Source organism: Rhinoderma darwinii, chromosome 4 (assembly GCF_050947455.1).
Source record: "Rhinoderma darwinii isolate aRhiDar2 chromosome 4, aRhiDar2.hap1, whole genome shotgun sequence".
Lineage (NCBI taxonomy): Eukaryota > Metazoa > Chordata > Amphibia > Anura > Rhinodermatidae > Rhinoderma > Rhinoderma darwinii.
Window position 1 is genome coordinate 248,434,299 of NC_134690.1, and position 15,089 is coordinate 248,449,387.

At 44.9% G+C, this 15,089-nt stretch overlaps 1 protein-coding gene across 2 annotated transcripts in view; it reads right to left on the minus strand.

Moving 5' to 3' along the window:
* Positions 1–15,089, minus strand: part of ARHGAP18 (Rho GTPase activating protein 18) — a 152,027-nt gene that overhangs the window by 106,391 nt on the left and 30,547 nt on the right. Inside the window, exon 1 of one of the 2 annotated variants that reach the window (XM_075864261.1) lies at positions 5,170–5,503. The exons of the other annotated variant lie outside the window; for it this stretch is intronic. Within the exon in view, the coding sequence (XP_075720376.1) occupies positions 5,170–5,285 (116 nt within the window). The 5' untranslated portion in view covers positions 5,286–5,503. Of the gene's footprint in view, positions 1–5,169; positions 5,504–15,089 lie in introns of those variants that run through there. 2 annotated transcript variants of the gene reach the window in all.

Sequence of the window (15,089 nt, forward strand, 5' to 3'; positions counted from 1 at the left end):
AATCCATGTATGCACGGTGTCCATAGGATGGCTAGACATTAGATTAAAAAATAAATGGTACAGAGGAACAACGAGTCAGCCGTCCATCTGTATTGCAGTCTAGTTTCATCACTAGCATTGACAGATGAAATACATCCAACACGGCAGCACAAAATTTCAGCAGATTATCTGTCGTTTGTCATTTCCACAAAAGAACATAAATGAATGACAGATACTCAGCTCAAACTGTCAAAATCTAATTTCAGATGATTTTCATCAATAGACTGGACTGTATAAACAGGAAATGTCTAAAACATAGCACCATCCTGCAACCACAGTCTAGGAGTTTTCAACTCGAGAACACTCTGCAATGCTAAACCAGCTCAGGAGGGTCCTGAAAGCGGTTTCAGATTACTTGCTTAGTATTTATCAAACAGCTGTAACAGTTTTGCTGCATACAATACTTGTCTTTCGAAAAGGTTGCTGCAGGTGTGTGGCCTGCAAGTCTAGACATAGCTGCAGGAAAAGTCAGAAAAGGAAACATAACTCACCTATTAAACCCCCTGCAGCTCCAGCACCGATGCTCTGGTGGTCTTTGTTGACTCACCTCTGCAGCCAATCACTGGCCTCAGCGGGGACCAGCAGGGACCACCGGAGCTTCAAGAGGCTCTGTCACCAGATTTTGCAACCCTATCTGCTATTGCAGCAGATCGGCGCTGCAATGTAGATTACAGTAACGTTTTTATTTTTAAAAAACGAGCATTTTTGGCCAAGTTATGACCATTTTTGTATTTATGCAAATGAGGCTTGCTAAAGTCCAACTGGGCGTGTTTAAAGTAAAAGTCCAACTGGGCGTGTATTATGTGCGTACATCGGGGCGTGTTTACTTCTTTTACTAGCTGGGCGTTCTGACGAGAAGTATCATCCACTTCTCTTCAGAACGCCCAGCTTCTGGCAGTGCAAAGACACAGCGTGTTCTCGAGAGATCACGCTGTGACGTCACTCACTTCCTGCCCCAGGTCCTGCATCGTGTCGGACGAGCGAGGACACATCGGCACCAGAGGCTTCAGTTGATTCTGCAGCAGCATCGGCGTTTGCAGGTAAGTCGATGTAGCTACTTACCTGCAAACGCTGATGCTGCTGCAGAATCAACTGTAGCCTCTGGTGCCGATGTGTCCTCGCTCGTCCGACACGATGCAGGACCTGGGGCAGGAAGTGAGTGACGTCACAGCGTGATCTCTCGAGAACACGCTGTGTGTCTGCACTGCCAGAAGCTGGGCGTTCTGAAGAGAAGTGGAAGGAACAGGAAAGGCAGGTATAAATAGACAGAGGGCGGGAGCTAGCTCCGTCTGGCCAGGCTGTGATAGGCTCTCCCACTTCTAAGCCTGCCATCCTGAGTGGTGGAAGATGGAGTCAGTCTCACAGACATAGAAGCAGGTGCAGGCTGATTACCTATGGGCGTGGATACAGACGCTGTGCCTGGCAGATCCTTAACACTTTGTTTATAGGTGCAGAAAGGTTTTAAAAGTGAGAAGCTTTTACGCAGCGTATCCACCTTATGTGAACATAGCCTAAAGCTGGATTCACACACACACATCGTTCGCTCGCATTTTCAGTAACATTTTTCACCCCTTTTTTATTTTTTTTCCTTTTTTACACTTTTTTGCTGCTATGTGTTACTTTAAAGTCTATAAAAATATATTGTAACACCTACATATACAGCGTATAGGTTTGTGGCCCGTTTCTAGTGATCAATGGGTTTTTTTACCCCCAAAATGCAACATGCGGTAAAATTGGCTTTTCTTTCTGCCGTTTTTTTCCATAGGCTCAATTCTAAAATTTCAAAAAAGGCAGGAAAAAGAGCAAGGACAGAACAACAATAAATGAAAATGCCACTAGAAAAGAAAGTAAAAACATCAAATAAAAATGCATCATAACCTAAACAGAAGAAATATAGAAAGGAAAGCATTATAAATCTGTTATCCAATTCTAGTTTTGGCTTATAAAATTGTGCAAAATTTGAAGCAAATATGCACTGTGTGAACAAGTCCTTACGGTGCAGTCACACACGGCAGATTTTGCTGCAAACATTTCCGAGACTGAAAATCAGTTCCATTCATCTAAATGGGGTTCTTTCTGCAACAAGTGCATCGATTTCTGCAAGTTCCATTCAGATGAATGGCACAGATTTTAGTCGCAGAAAGTATCCGACCTGGAACCTGCATAAATTTTGGTCCAAAAAATGATTTAAAAAAAAAAAATTGCTGCGATTACGGCGCAAAAGTCGCAACTCTTGGGTTTTGCCCGCAACAGAAAAATCAACAAAAATGCTGCATAAATTGACATGCTGTGGAATTAAATTCTCCACCGCAGGCTACATTCACACGACAGTGAAAAACGGTCGTGCGATGGCTGTTTTGTAACGGCCGCCACACAGCCGTTTTCAGAACAATAGAATTGTATGGGTGTATTCACACGGCCATTTTTTTAACTGCCCCACGGCTTCCATTAAAGTCAATGGATCAGTTTTTACCGGCTGTTTTTTAGGAATCAAACCTTGTAACGGCCGGTAAAAACTGATCCTGGCCGAGGATTCCCCGCACACAATGCTACTTTGAGCACTGAGCCCGGGGAAGCCCTTGATATTACTGTCCACATAAAGACATTGATGACAGGCTTTCAATTGTGGAGTCTCCGGAGAATCGCGAGATCTCTGTCTGGGCACTCCTGCCTCCCTCTTATCCCCCCTGTAGATAGCACTTACCCCCTCCCCTCAGATAGCGCCACTGTAGCTCCTGGTAGGAGCGGAACCCCAGGCCGACACGCTGGCCAGGGGATTCCGCTACCGCAGAAGCCCCTGGCGTTACCGTCCATATATGGACAGTCAGTGGCTACCTCTGGAATCCCTTGCCAGAGCAGAATCCCCATGTGACGCTCTGGCCAGGGGATTCCGCTACGGGAGAAGTCCCTGGCGTTACTGTCCATATATGAGACAGAGACATCAGGGGCTCCTTCTAGGAGTGAAATCCCCAGTCAGAGGGATTCCGCTCCTAGAGGGAGCTACAGTGGCACTATCTACAGGGGGAGGTGCTTTTTACAATGGGGGTTGCTATCTACAGTGGAGGGTGGTGCTAGCTACAGTGGGGTTGGTGCCATCAACATGGGCACTGTGGTGCTATCTACATGGGCACTGTGGCGCTATGAATGCATTGGCACATTATAAGTGGGCACTGTGGCACTATCTACAGGGTCATTGCAGCACTATCTACATGGGAACTGTGGTGTTTTCAGGGGATTTGGACATGTTTGCAGGCGTTTTCAAAGTTTATGTTCGGAGCCGAATACAAGCCTTTTACACGCTGAAATACACTGGGCATTAAGCTGTGTGAACATGCCTTAAAGAGGCTCTGTCACCAGATTTTGCAACCCCTATCTGCTATTGCAGCAGATCGGCGCTGCAATTTAGATAACAGTAACGTTTTTATTTTTAAAAAACGAGCATTTTTGGCCAAGTTATGACCATTTTTGTATTTATGCAAATGAGGCTTGCAAAAGTCCAAGTGGGAGTGTTTAAAGTAAAAGTCCAAGTGGGCGTGTATTATGTGCGTACATCGGTGCGTTTTTACTACTTTTACTAGCTGGGCGTTCTGACGAGAAGTATCATCCACTTCTCTTCAGAACGCCCAGCTTCTGGCAGTGCACAGACACACAGCGTGTTCTCGAGAGATCACGCTGTGACGTCACTCACTTCCTGCCCCAGGTCCTTCATCGTGTCGGCCACATCGGCACCAGAGGCTACAGTTGATTCTGCAGCAGCATCAGCGTTTGCAGGTAAGTCGATGTAGCTACTTACCTGCAAACGCTGATGCTGCTGCAGAATCAACTGTAGCCTCTGGTGCCGATGTGGCCGACACGATTCAGGACCTGTGAGTGACGTCACAGCGTGATCTGCCAGAAGCTGGGCGTTGTGAAGAGAAGTGGATGATACTTCTCGTCAGAACGTCCAGCTAGTAAAAGTAGTAAAAACGCCCCGATGTACGCACATAATATACGCCCACTTGGACTTTTATTTTAAACACGCCCACTTGGACTTTTGCAAGCCTCATTTGCATAAATACAAAAATGGTCATAACTTGGCCAAAAATGCTCGTTTTTAAAAAATAAAAACGTTACTGTAATCTACATTGCAGCGCCGATCTGCTGCAATAGCAGATAGGGGTTGCAAAATCTGGTGACAGAGCCTCTTTAAAGGTTATATTCCCAAGTAGCGGAGATTTTATTCACGGGAAGGTGTCCGGGCCGTAGAAAGCCGCCGCAAAAGATATTTTTTGTGGCGTTTTAATTTAGTGCAATAGTTTTTTAAAGTTCTATAGAGAAGCCTATAGGAAAAAAACAAACCTTACCCAGAGCATACTGCATTTGAAGAAAAAAATGCTACCAACCACAAAACTGCTTGTAGTGCTTTTTATATTTTACTATAGATTTTAATGTAACAGCTGACCGCAACCAAAAAAAAAAAAAAAAAAAGCACCATAAAAAAAACCTGATAAAAACCACCAAAACTAGATAAAAATGTAGCAAAATACTGTGTTAACCCAGCTTCCGGGAACATCTTTGTAGGGTACGTTCACATATCAGTTTTATCCGACCAGGTTTTCTTTTTAGCTTTTCCTGAGCTGAACACAATTGATGGATAATTTGTTCACCGGTCCAGCGCCCAGTGTCAGACAGAAAAATATTGCATGCCATGCCCTGCTCAGGTTGGCATCTATCATCACAACCGATACCGGCAGGAACCCAAAACTAACCCACACAAGTAACTACACGCTCAGTTTTTTCATTCTGTAAGTCTAGAAATCATTTAATTCTTTAAACACAATGAAACAATAAACACAAAAGCATTATATAAATACATATACACACACAAATAAAATATTGATACAAGAACTGTAAACATCAGCAAAATATAAAACAAGCACGTGATGTTTACAAACATCTCCTGCTCAATAGAGGCTCCTTATATTCTCTCTATTGCAGACTGAGAAGCTAATAATACACAGTGCAAAGCTCTAATTTGCTGTATAAACACATTTGCAGTCAGCCCTCAGAAGTTATTCCTGTCCTAACAGGTGCTCAGTCATTCCAGCAGCTCTGCTCTCAGCAAGTAGTCTCCTCTGCAGAAGCTCTTACCTTCTAGGGGACACCTGGGCATTGTCTTTGGCACTGCCACCTGTTGCAGCAGCCTTGTTGCCAGCATGGTATGCTGTCAGGACTACACTCTGGGTGCTATTAGGCCTCCAGCTCATGGTGTGTCCAGCATAATTCCTCCAGCTACTAGAATAGATAATGACTGTTCCTGTCTTGCCTCCTGGTAACTCTACTCATGCAACTCCTCCTCCTCCTCCCTCAACATCATAGTAGGTAATGAGACAAGGGAGGGGCTCTGCTCCTTCTGCTTCCTCATGCACAACAATGACTCAGTGGAGATCAATGTCCTTCTGCTGCCAGGCTTTGTATGAACATCTTCCATCATCTGAGGACTGAGGAGCAGCACTGGACACAATGCAGAATCAATGTTGCTTTTAGTGCTCTAAAAATAGAAGCTTATTTATGTCTTTCTGTGATCTTGTGGAGAATGGATCTGAATTAAAGTGAGTTACAGCAAATCGTATAGAGACATCTGCTGCTGTTGCTGCTGCTTGCAATCGTTTATTGGACTATAGACCTTATTGTGGGATTTTAATTCAACAGTGAAAAATAAAAGTTGACATTGGGACTGATCATACTGTGCATACGCCATCTAGTGTTAGAGCAGGGGAAGAGAATTAGTTTACTTAGTATTAGCCATGGTTGTATTACTACTATGCAAAGTGAAGAATGTATATACAGCAATTCCCTAATAAACTACTAACCAGAATAGCTCCATGTACAAACAAGCAATGTAGTGGTAGAGCAGGGAAACAATACCGATTCCATGGCACCCTGTTGTATGCCAAGTTAGAATATAGGTTGCCATTAACATGGAATTCTATTTTATTAACAGAAATGTAGTTTACATTTGCCTCCAGCTTCCCTGCTATGTTATCTTTTTCCTTCAACCTTGCAATTGGAACAATTCTAATGATCAAATCATATTAGGGAATTTTCTTGCTAAAAATGTTGCTGCCAGTTCACACATTGCATAAAGACTGTGCATTTTTCGCAATAGAATTTGTTGAGGAAAATCCGCAGCAAATACAGTGGCAGCAAAGTGGTTGAGATAAAACAAATCTCATCCACACGCTGCGTAAATACTGAGTGAAAAAAAAAAGCTCAGAAATTGACCTGCGGTGCAGAATTTTATTTGGCTGCATGTCAATTGTATTTGCGTAAAACGCTGCTTATTTGTTGCGGGTTTTCCCCATTGAATTCAGTGGAGAGGTAAAATCTGCAACAAATAGCAGATGTTGAGTATTTAGCACTGGGTTTGCAGCGATTCCGCCGCAAAAAAACGCAACTCAGAAAAATATTAATTCTTATACTTACCCAGAAGTCTGTGTTTCTTCCTCCAGGCCAGCCTACTGGGATGACGTTTCATCCCATGTGACCGCTGCAGCCAATCACATTCTGTAGCGGCGGTCACATGGGATGAAACATCATCCCAGGAGGATGGCTTAGATGACGTCAGAGGGCCCTCCTCCTGGGATGATGCTTCATCTCATGTGACCGCCGCTGCAGCCAATCACAGGCTGCAGCGGTCACCTGAGATGAAACGCCATCCCAGGAGGCCGGCCTGCCTAGCTGGCTAAGTGCTACAGTTTTTCGCAGCGGACATTTTGAGCGAAAACTGCACCACAGTTTCATGCGGATTTTCCCTGCGGTGCAATGGGCGGACACGCTGCATGCTTTAAGACAGCGTAGGGGGTATACACACGCTACTGCACGCCGCGCAGTGTAAAGATGGAGCACCTGGGGCAGTTATAATTTTATGGGGGCACAAAGGGGGTATTATTACTGTATGGGGGTTCAAAGGAGGGCACTATTACTGTGGACTGCGGTCATGAAGCGAGGATGGCGATGTACCAGAGCCCATGAGCCTTTAGCTATGCCACTGCCAGTAGCGGAACCTACACAGAGAAACAGTATAATGAAAAGATTTGTAACTCTTCCGTTATGTCATACCATTTCTAGTTTTGGCTTAAAAATACTGATGCAAAACACTGACCAAAATACTTCCGTGTGAAAGAGGCCTAAAGCTGGAGTTTTGGTGCGGTTTTGTGAGCCAAAACCAGTAGTTGATCTAAAAGGAAGGAAAAGTCTTTTCTTTATGTTTTTACTTCCTTTTGGATCCACTCTAGGCTTTGTCTAAAGGAACTACATAAAAAAAAAACTGCACCAAAACCTGCACGTGTAAATCTGGCCTTACAGTGAGTATATTAGAAAGCTAGAACATTACTTGAGCTCGTGAAGCCCTAGGCGACATCTGCCATATATGTATGGAGCGAGCTCAGAAGCTTAGCCCACTCCATACACAGCGGTAGTCAGTTGTACATTACAGCTGACACGCTGTTCTAATTGCTGGGATCGGAACTGACTCAGATTCTGGCCATTTAACCACTTTTTTCCTCAGACCGGGCTAAGGTGGCCTATATCCAGTCCCTGCTGTCTGGTGAAGCGCTGGCTTGGGCATCGCCCTTGTGGGAGAGAAACGACCCGATCATGTACAACATTCAGAACTTTCTCTCCACGTTTAAAAGGGTGTTTGAAGAACCAGGTCGAGCCTCTTCTGCAGCTTCCTCTCTACTCAAGCTCCAGCAAGGAATCTCCACAGTAGGCCAATACGCCATTCAATTCTGCACCCTTGCTACTGAACTCCTCACAGGACATACGACTGTGCCATAGACCTGGTCCCCAACGCCACGCCTTCCAGAGCTGGAGTCTACCCTTTGTCTTTGCCCGAGACTGAGGCCATGTCTAGGTATGTCCAAGAAAATCTGGAGAGAGGATTCATCCAAAGTCCTCCTCTCCTGCTGGCGCAGAGTTTTTCTTTGTGGGAAAAAAAGACGGCTCTCTGCGTCCTTGTATTGATTACCGAGGATTAAATAATATCACGTTAAAGAACAAGTACCCATTACCATTGATCTCAGAACTCTTTGACCGTCTACAGGGGGCAAAAATCTTCACCAAACTAGACCATCGTGGAGTCTATAATCTCATCCGTATTCGCGAGGGAGATGAATGGAAAACCACCTTCAATACTTGTGATTGGCATTTTGAATACCTTGTCATGCCCTTTGGACTTTGTAATGCTCCTGCGGTTTTCCAGGCCTTTGTTAATGACATTTTTCGGGATCTGTTGTACAGCTGTGTGGTGGTATACCTAGATGACATTTTAATCTTTTCTCCTAATATTCAAACTCATCGTGTGCATGTGCGCCAAGTGTTACAACGTCTGCGAGAGAACTCTCTGTTTGCCAAGCTAGAGAAATGCCTACGAGAGAACCAGCCTGCCTTTCTTGGGGTATGTAATTTCCAACCAGGGTCTTCAAATGGATCCAGCCAAGCTGTCCTCAATTCTCAACTGGCCTCGTCCGCAAGGACTCAAAGCGGTCCAACGCCTGCTAGGATTAACAAATTATTACCGCCAGTTTATTCCTCATTTCTCCTCTATGACGGCTCCTATTTATGCTCTGACCAAAAAAAGGGTTAATGTTAAAGAGTGGATCGCGGAGGCTGAAGCCGCATTCCAAGCTCTCAAAGCTGCCTTCTCTTCTGCCTCAGTCCTACATAGACCGGATTCCACCAAACCCTTTGTTCTGGAGGTCGATGCTTCATCTGTGGGAATTGGAGCTATTCTGTCCCAGAAGACTTGTAGAGGGAGACTCGTGGCCTGCGTTTTTTTCTCCAAATCGTTCACATCCGCAAAATTTTTTTATGGAATTGGAGATAAAGAACTTTTAGCTATTAAATTGGCCCTGGAGAAGTGGAGACATTTGCTTGAGGGTGCACAGCATCCTATCATCATTTACATCATTTACACAGATCATAAGAATCTCCTATACTTACAAACTGCTCAACTCCTAAACTCTCGATTTTCAGTTTCACTACAGACCTGCTGGAAAGAATACCAAGGCTGACGCCTTATCTCGCTGTTTTGATCCCACAGACCAAGAACCCAGCACACAGTTTATTATAGATCCGAAACGTATTGTGATCGGTGCTCCTGCTGAAGTGGTACACATTCCCAGAGGAAAGACCTACATACCCCAGAAACAAAGGGATTGTGTTCTGCGTTGGGGTCATGCCTCCAGGGTTTCTGGGCACCCTGGCATCAAAAAGACTCTCAATTTGATTGGTCGTCAGTACTGGTGGCCTTCCATGTCTCAAGACACTAAGGACTTTGTTTCTGCCTGCTCCACTTGCTCTCAAAATAAAGTCTCCCATTCAAGACCTGCTGGCCTTTTGCACCCCCTGCCCGTGCCTGACTCTCCCTGGTCGCTCATTGCCATGTACTTCATCACCGATCTGCCTAGTTCTGCTGGGTTGTGGTGTATCGCTTTTCCAAGATGGTGCACTTCGTACCCCTGTCAGGCCTTCCGTCATCTTCCCGACTGGCAACGCTGTTTGTCGAGCACATCTTTCGCCTGCATGGTCTTCCTAAGCATATTGTTTCTGACAGAGGAGTTCAGTTCACATCCAAGTTCTGGAGAGCCTTGTGAAACTGCTGGAGGTCAAACTAGACTTCTCTTCCACGTACCATCCCCAATCCAATGGTCAAGTAGAGCGGATAAACCAAATACTTGAAGGTTTCCTCAGGAATTTTGTGTCTCCACGACAAGACAACTGGGCAGGTCTGCTTCCTTGGGGTGAATTTGCCTACAACAACCATACGGGGGAGTCTACCCGCTCTTCTCCCTTCTTCTTGGTGTATGGCCAGCAGCCAGGAATTCCCCTACCAGTCTCTGTGCCAGCTAATAACACGGTCCACCGCGACTTTGTATGGATTTGGCAGACGGCCAAGGACTCCATCCACACAGCCGTAGCCAGGTTTAAAAGAGACGCGGATAAAAGATGCAGGATACCGCCGCAGCTCCTTCCTGGGGACAAAGTCTGGCTGTCCACCCGGTACATACGTCTGAAGACCCCTTGTTGCAAGCTAGCTCCTCGGTTTCAGGGCCCCTATGAAATAACTAACCAAATTAATCCAGTAACTTTCAAACTTCGCCTTCCTCAGTCTCTAAAGATCTCTAATTCCTTCCACATTTCTCTGCTGAAACCCACTATACTCAACCGATTTTCTAAGAAAATTCCTGTTAATCCCGCACCAGCAGCTGATGCCGAATTTGAAATTCAAGAGATCCTGGATGTCAAACGATCACGGGGGAGATTATGGTACCTAGTGGACTGGAAAGATTATGGTCCTGGGGAGAGATCATGGGAGCCCGTGGAGAATATCAATGCCCCAGCTCTCATCAAGGACTTTGAGCGAAGGTTTCCAAGCAAGCCTAAAAAGAGGGGGCGTAAAGAGGGGGTACTGTAATGGCTCCCGCGCTGTTCCCCGCCGTCCCCACGGTCTCTGCTCCGGTTTCCGGCGCCCTCCCTCACCAGCTGCTCATCCCGTGCTCCACTTACCCGGTCCGGACGCTCTGCTGGCCCTGGACGGACGCGCGCGCTGACTTGTCCTGCCTTAAAGGGCCAGCGCGCACCTTAATTCCCAAGAACTTCCTATTTAAGGTTCCTCCCCCTTCCATCCCTGCTTGTTCAACCATGTTCCCTGTGAGTTCCCTGTGCCCTAGTTCCCTGTTTCCGTTCCTTCTGCCTTTGTCTGGATTTCCCGTTACTGACCTCAGTTGGAACTTGACTATCCTTGTCTGCCGCCTGCCTTGACCTATTGCTGCCATACCCATTACGACGTCTGCTGCCTGCCTTGACCCATTGCTGCCATACCCGTTACGACGTCTGCTGCCTGTCCTGACTTCTGCCTATCCATCCGACTGCCTCTACCCGCTGTGCCAAGCGTTACCTGGGTTCCAAGCACCAACTCCCAGATGACACCGAGGATCCACGAACAAACCGGTGAGAACTGTTATATGGGGTGATGCGCCATGTGCAATTTCTCGCCGGGTGCTGACGGAAGGTGGATGCGGCAGCACCCAGCGTTCATCCGGCCATCATTAAAATAGATGTGATACTGCGCCGGACCTCCCTGGGAGCCGGAACCAAAAACGCTGCAGGTAACGTTTTTAGATCCGGCTCCCAGGGAGGTACGGCGCCACAACTGATGTCCTCCGTGCCAGAACAGATCCCATAGAAATCTATGGGATCCGTTCTAGCATCAGTTTGCCTCCGGCTCTTCTTCAACACGCCGGAGGTAAACTGAAGCGGATGCCGGACATATGTGAACGGCCCCTTAAAGAGGCTCTGTCGCCAGTTTAATACTTCTCTATCTCCTACCTAATCTAATAAATGCTTTGTTGTAGTGGGTTTTTTTTTGTTTTGTTTTTTAAACTTTTATTATTGACAAAGTTCTGATCATTTTTATATTTATGCTAATTTTTTGTTAAAGCCCAGCTGGGCTTTTTTTTTTAGTTTCACCAAGTGGGCATTGTAAACAAAAGTGTATGAAGCTGACCAATCAGTGTCATACACTTCTCTTTATTCATGCCCAGCTTTATTCACAGCACAGCATGATCTCGCGAGATCACGCTGTGACGTCACTCTCCCGCAGCTACTTCACCGAAGCGACGGGAGAATGACCAGACATCGCCTCCGGCCGTGCCAGGATGATTATCCTCCTCAGCAGCAGTCCTGGCACGGCCGGAGGCGATGTCTGGTCATTCTCCCGTCGCTTCGGTAAAGTAACTGCGGGAGAGTGACGTCACAGTGTGATCTCGTGAGATCACGCTGTGCTGTGAATAAAGCTAGGCATGAATGAAGAGAAGTGTATGACGCTGATTGGTCAGCATCATGCACTTTCCTTTACATGATGCTGACCAATCAGCGTCATACACTACTCTTCATTCATGCCTAGTTTTATTCACAGCACAGCGTGATCTCACGAGATCACGCTGTGCCGTCACTTACTCCCGCTGTTCCTTCACCGGAACGATGGGAGAATGACCAGACGCCTCCAGTCGTGCCAGGACTGCTGCTGAGGTCTGATGCCGTCATTCTCCCGTCGCTCCGGTGAAGTAACTGCGGGAGAGTGACGTCAAAGCGTGATCTCGCGAGATCACGCTGTGCTGTAAATAAAGCTGTGCATGAATGAAGAGATTGATATATCCTAATAATCCCAAGATAAATATAATTGTGTATATAAACAGTGTGGTGCCAAAATATGGACAACATGATATTAGTATGCAAATATATTGTATCAATAGCAATAAAACATTTGTTTAAATGTAATTCTGTTTTAGGTAGGCATTTATTACAAGGGTACAGTGCATGGAAAGTATACTTTTCCAGTATGTTACTCAAGCTTGTTTGCGAAGGTCAGTTTTATATTGGGATAAAAAGCCGAACAGACAAATAGCTGCTGAGCACTCCCGCAAGGGCTTCTGCCGCTTTGTTTTAGCGATTGGTGGGGTCTCAGTGCTCAGACCCCCACCAATCAAAACGTCTGACATGTCACTATGACATGTCAGAAGTTGTTTGAACGTCTAGTTACCGTTTAAGTTTTTCAATGCATTATATGATACATTAAAATATGCAACTTGTACTGCAAAAAAACAAGCCCGCATAGGGCTATGTCGATGAAAAATTCAAAAAGTTATGGCTCTTGGAAGGCAGGGATGAAAATTAAAAATTAAAAAACAAAAATGAAAAAACTAAAACTGGCTGCGGCGCCAAGGGGTTAAGTATTGCAGTACTTATTAAAAAATAAATATAGAACTTATACATTTCATACTAGTCCAAGCTCTTTAATTCTACTATTTGTATTAGGATTTCTGCTTAGCAGAGCTAGTGCTGCTCAGTACAGACTATTTACTTTGTAATTACATGTTGTGCATTTAGAAAACCAAGGTGAATAAAATACTTCAGAAATGGATCAAACTGACCTTCGCAAACAAGCTTGAATAACATACTGGAAAAATATACTTTCCATGCACTGTACCCTTGTAATAAACGCCTACCTAAAACAGAATTACATTAAAACAAATTTTTTATTGCTATTTATACAATATATTTGCATACTAATATCATGTTGTCCATATTTTGGCACCACACAGCTTATATACACAATTATATTTGTCTTGGGATTATTGTATTGACTGATTCTGATTCTGAGTGGAGGATTTTATAATCTTGTAAATTGATGCATCACAGCTTTGTGGCAGTAAAGAGGGGGAATTCTGTACAGAATAACAAGGCAGGTTTGTTGGAAAAATTTCTGCAGCAATCCCATTCATCTGAATGGGGTTTGCAGAAATCCATGCAATTTTTTTTTAAATTAAAAGGCCAAATGCCACAAAAAAAGTGCTCAATGAGATGCACTTTATCGCAAGATCTCTCCATAAGGAGAAGGGCCTCCAACCTATTCCCCATCACTCCAAGCCAGAAGGCTCTGAAGTGATGGGGAACGCTGGTAGCTCAAAGATCTAGGTTGGGCTTCAACTAAAGGTAAAGACGGGTTGCAGGGGAAGGAGAGAGTCGGGTTGAAGGTGGGGGAACCTAATTGCAGAGAGGGGCCCTCACACAAACACTCTAGACCCGTACCCTAAGGCTACGTACACACAGGGTGTATACACTGAGTAAAGGTACACAGCAAATCCGCTCTGTTGCCCGCAAGGAACTCCGGACAAAAAACGCACCAAATTGTGGTGCAGTTTTTCACCCGGAATGTCCACTGCGGAAATCCTGCAATAAAAAAAAATGGATATACAGTGGATATAAAAAGTCTACACACTCCTGTCGAAATGCCAAGTTTTTATCATGTCAAAAAATCAGTCCAAGATTAATCATTTCAGAACTTTTTCCACCTTTAATATCACCTATAATCTGTAGAATTGTAAAACAGACTGAAATATTTTAGGGTAGAAAAACAAAGGACAAAAATAATGTGGTTGCATAAATATGCACACCCTTAAACTAATACTTTGTTGAATTACCCTTTGACTTTATGACAGCATTCAGTCTTTTTGGCTAGAATTCTATCGGCATGCCACATCTGCTGCCCACTCTTCCTGGCAAAAGCTCTCCAAATCTGTCAGATTGCGAGGGCATCTCCTGTGTACAGCCCTCTTTAGGTCACCCCACACATTTTCAATGGGATTCAGGTCTGGCCTCTGGCTGGGCCATTCCAAAATGTTGATCCTATTCTGGTGAAGCCATTCTTTTTACGATTTGAAGGTATGCTTGGGGTCGTTCTCATGCTGAAAGGTGAAATTCATCTTCATCTTTTTAGCCTTCTAATATCTAATGCCTTGAAAAGTCTTTGGTACCCTTCTCCTGACTGATGCCTTCGAACAAGCAGATCCCTTTGATGTGTTGTAAGCTCTTTACGGACCATGGTTTTTGCTGTCACATGCAACAAAGAAAGTGTCAGGAAAATCCTAATAGAACAGCTGAACTTTCTATGGGTTTACTCAGAATCACTTTAAATAATGGCAGCTGTGTACTGAATACTATTTAACATGAGTTTAAATGTGATTGGCTAATTCTAAACACAACCACATCCCCAATTATAAAAGGGTGTTCACACTTATGCAATCACATTATTGTAGTTTTGTTATTTTTATATTTCTATCTAAATGATTTCAGTATGTTATTCAATAGAATTGTGCAGATTATGGGTGATGACAAAAATACACGTCATGGACCAGGGGGGTGATGTTTGGACTGGGCTCACACCATGAGCCCGCTCTATACACCTCAGCTGTCAGCTGTGTATTACAGCTGTCACGCTGCTCTAGGAACAGCGATCGTACTGTTCCTGGCCGTTTAACTAGTTAAATGCTGTGGTCAATAGCGACCGCGGCATTTAAACCGTTAGGAGGAGGGGGTGGCCCTCTCCGACAGCCCAATGCCCCCCCCCCCCACAGCGAGATCGGGGGGTGACGATGGTTGCCATGGCCTTCTGTCTACCTCTGCTAAGCCTGTAAAATGACAATATACTGCAATACATTTGTATT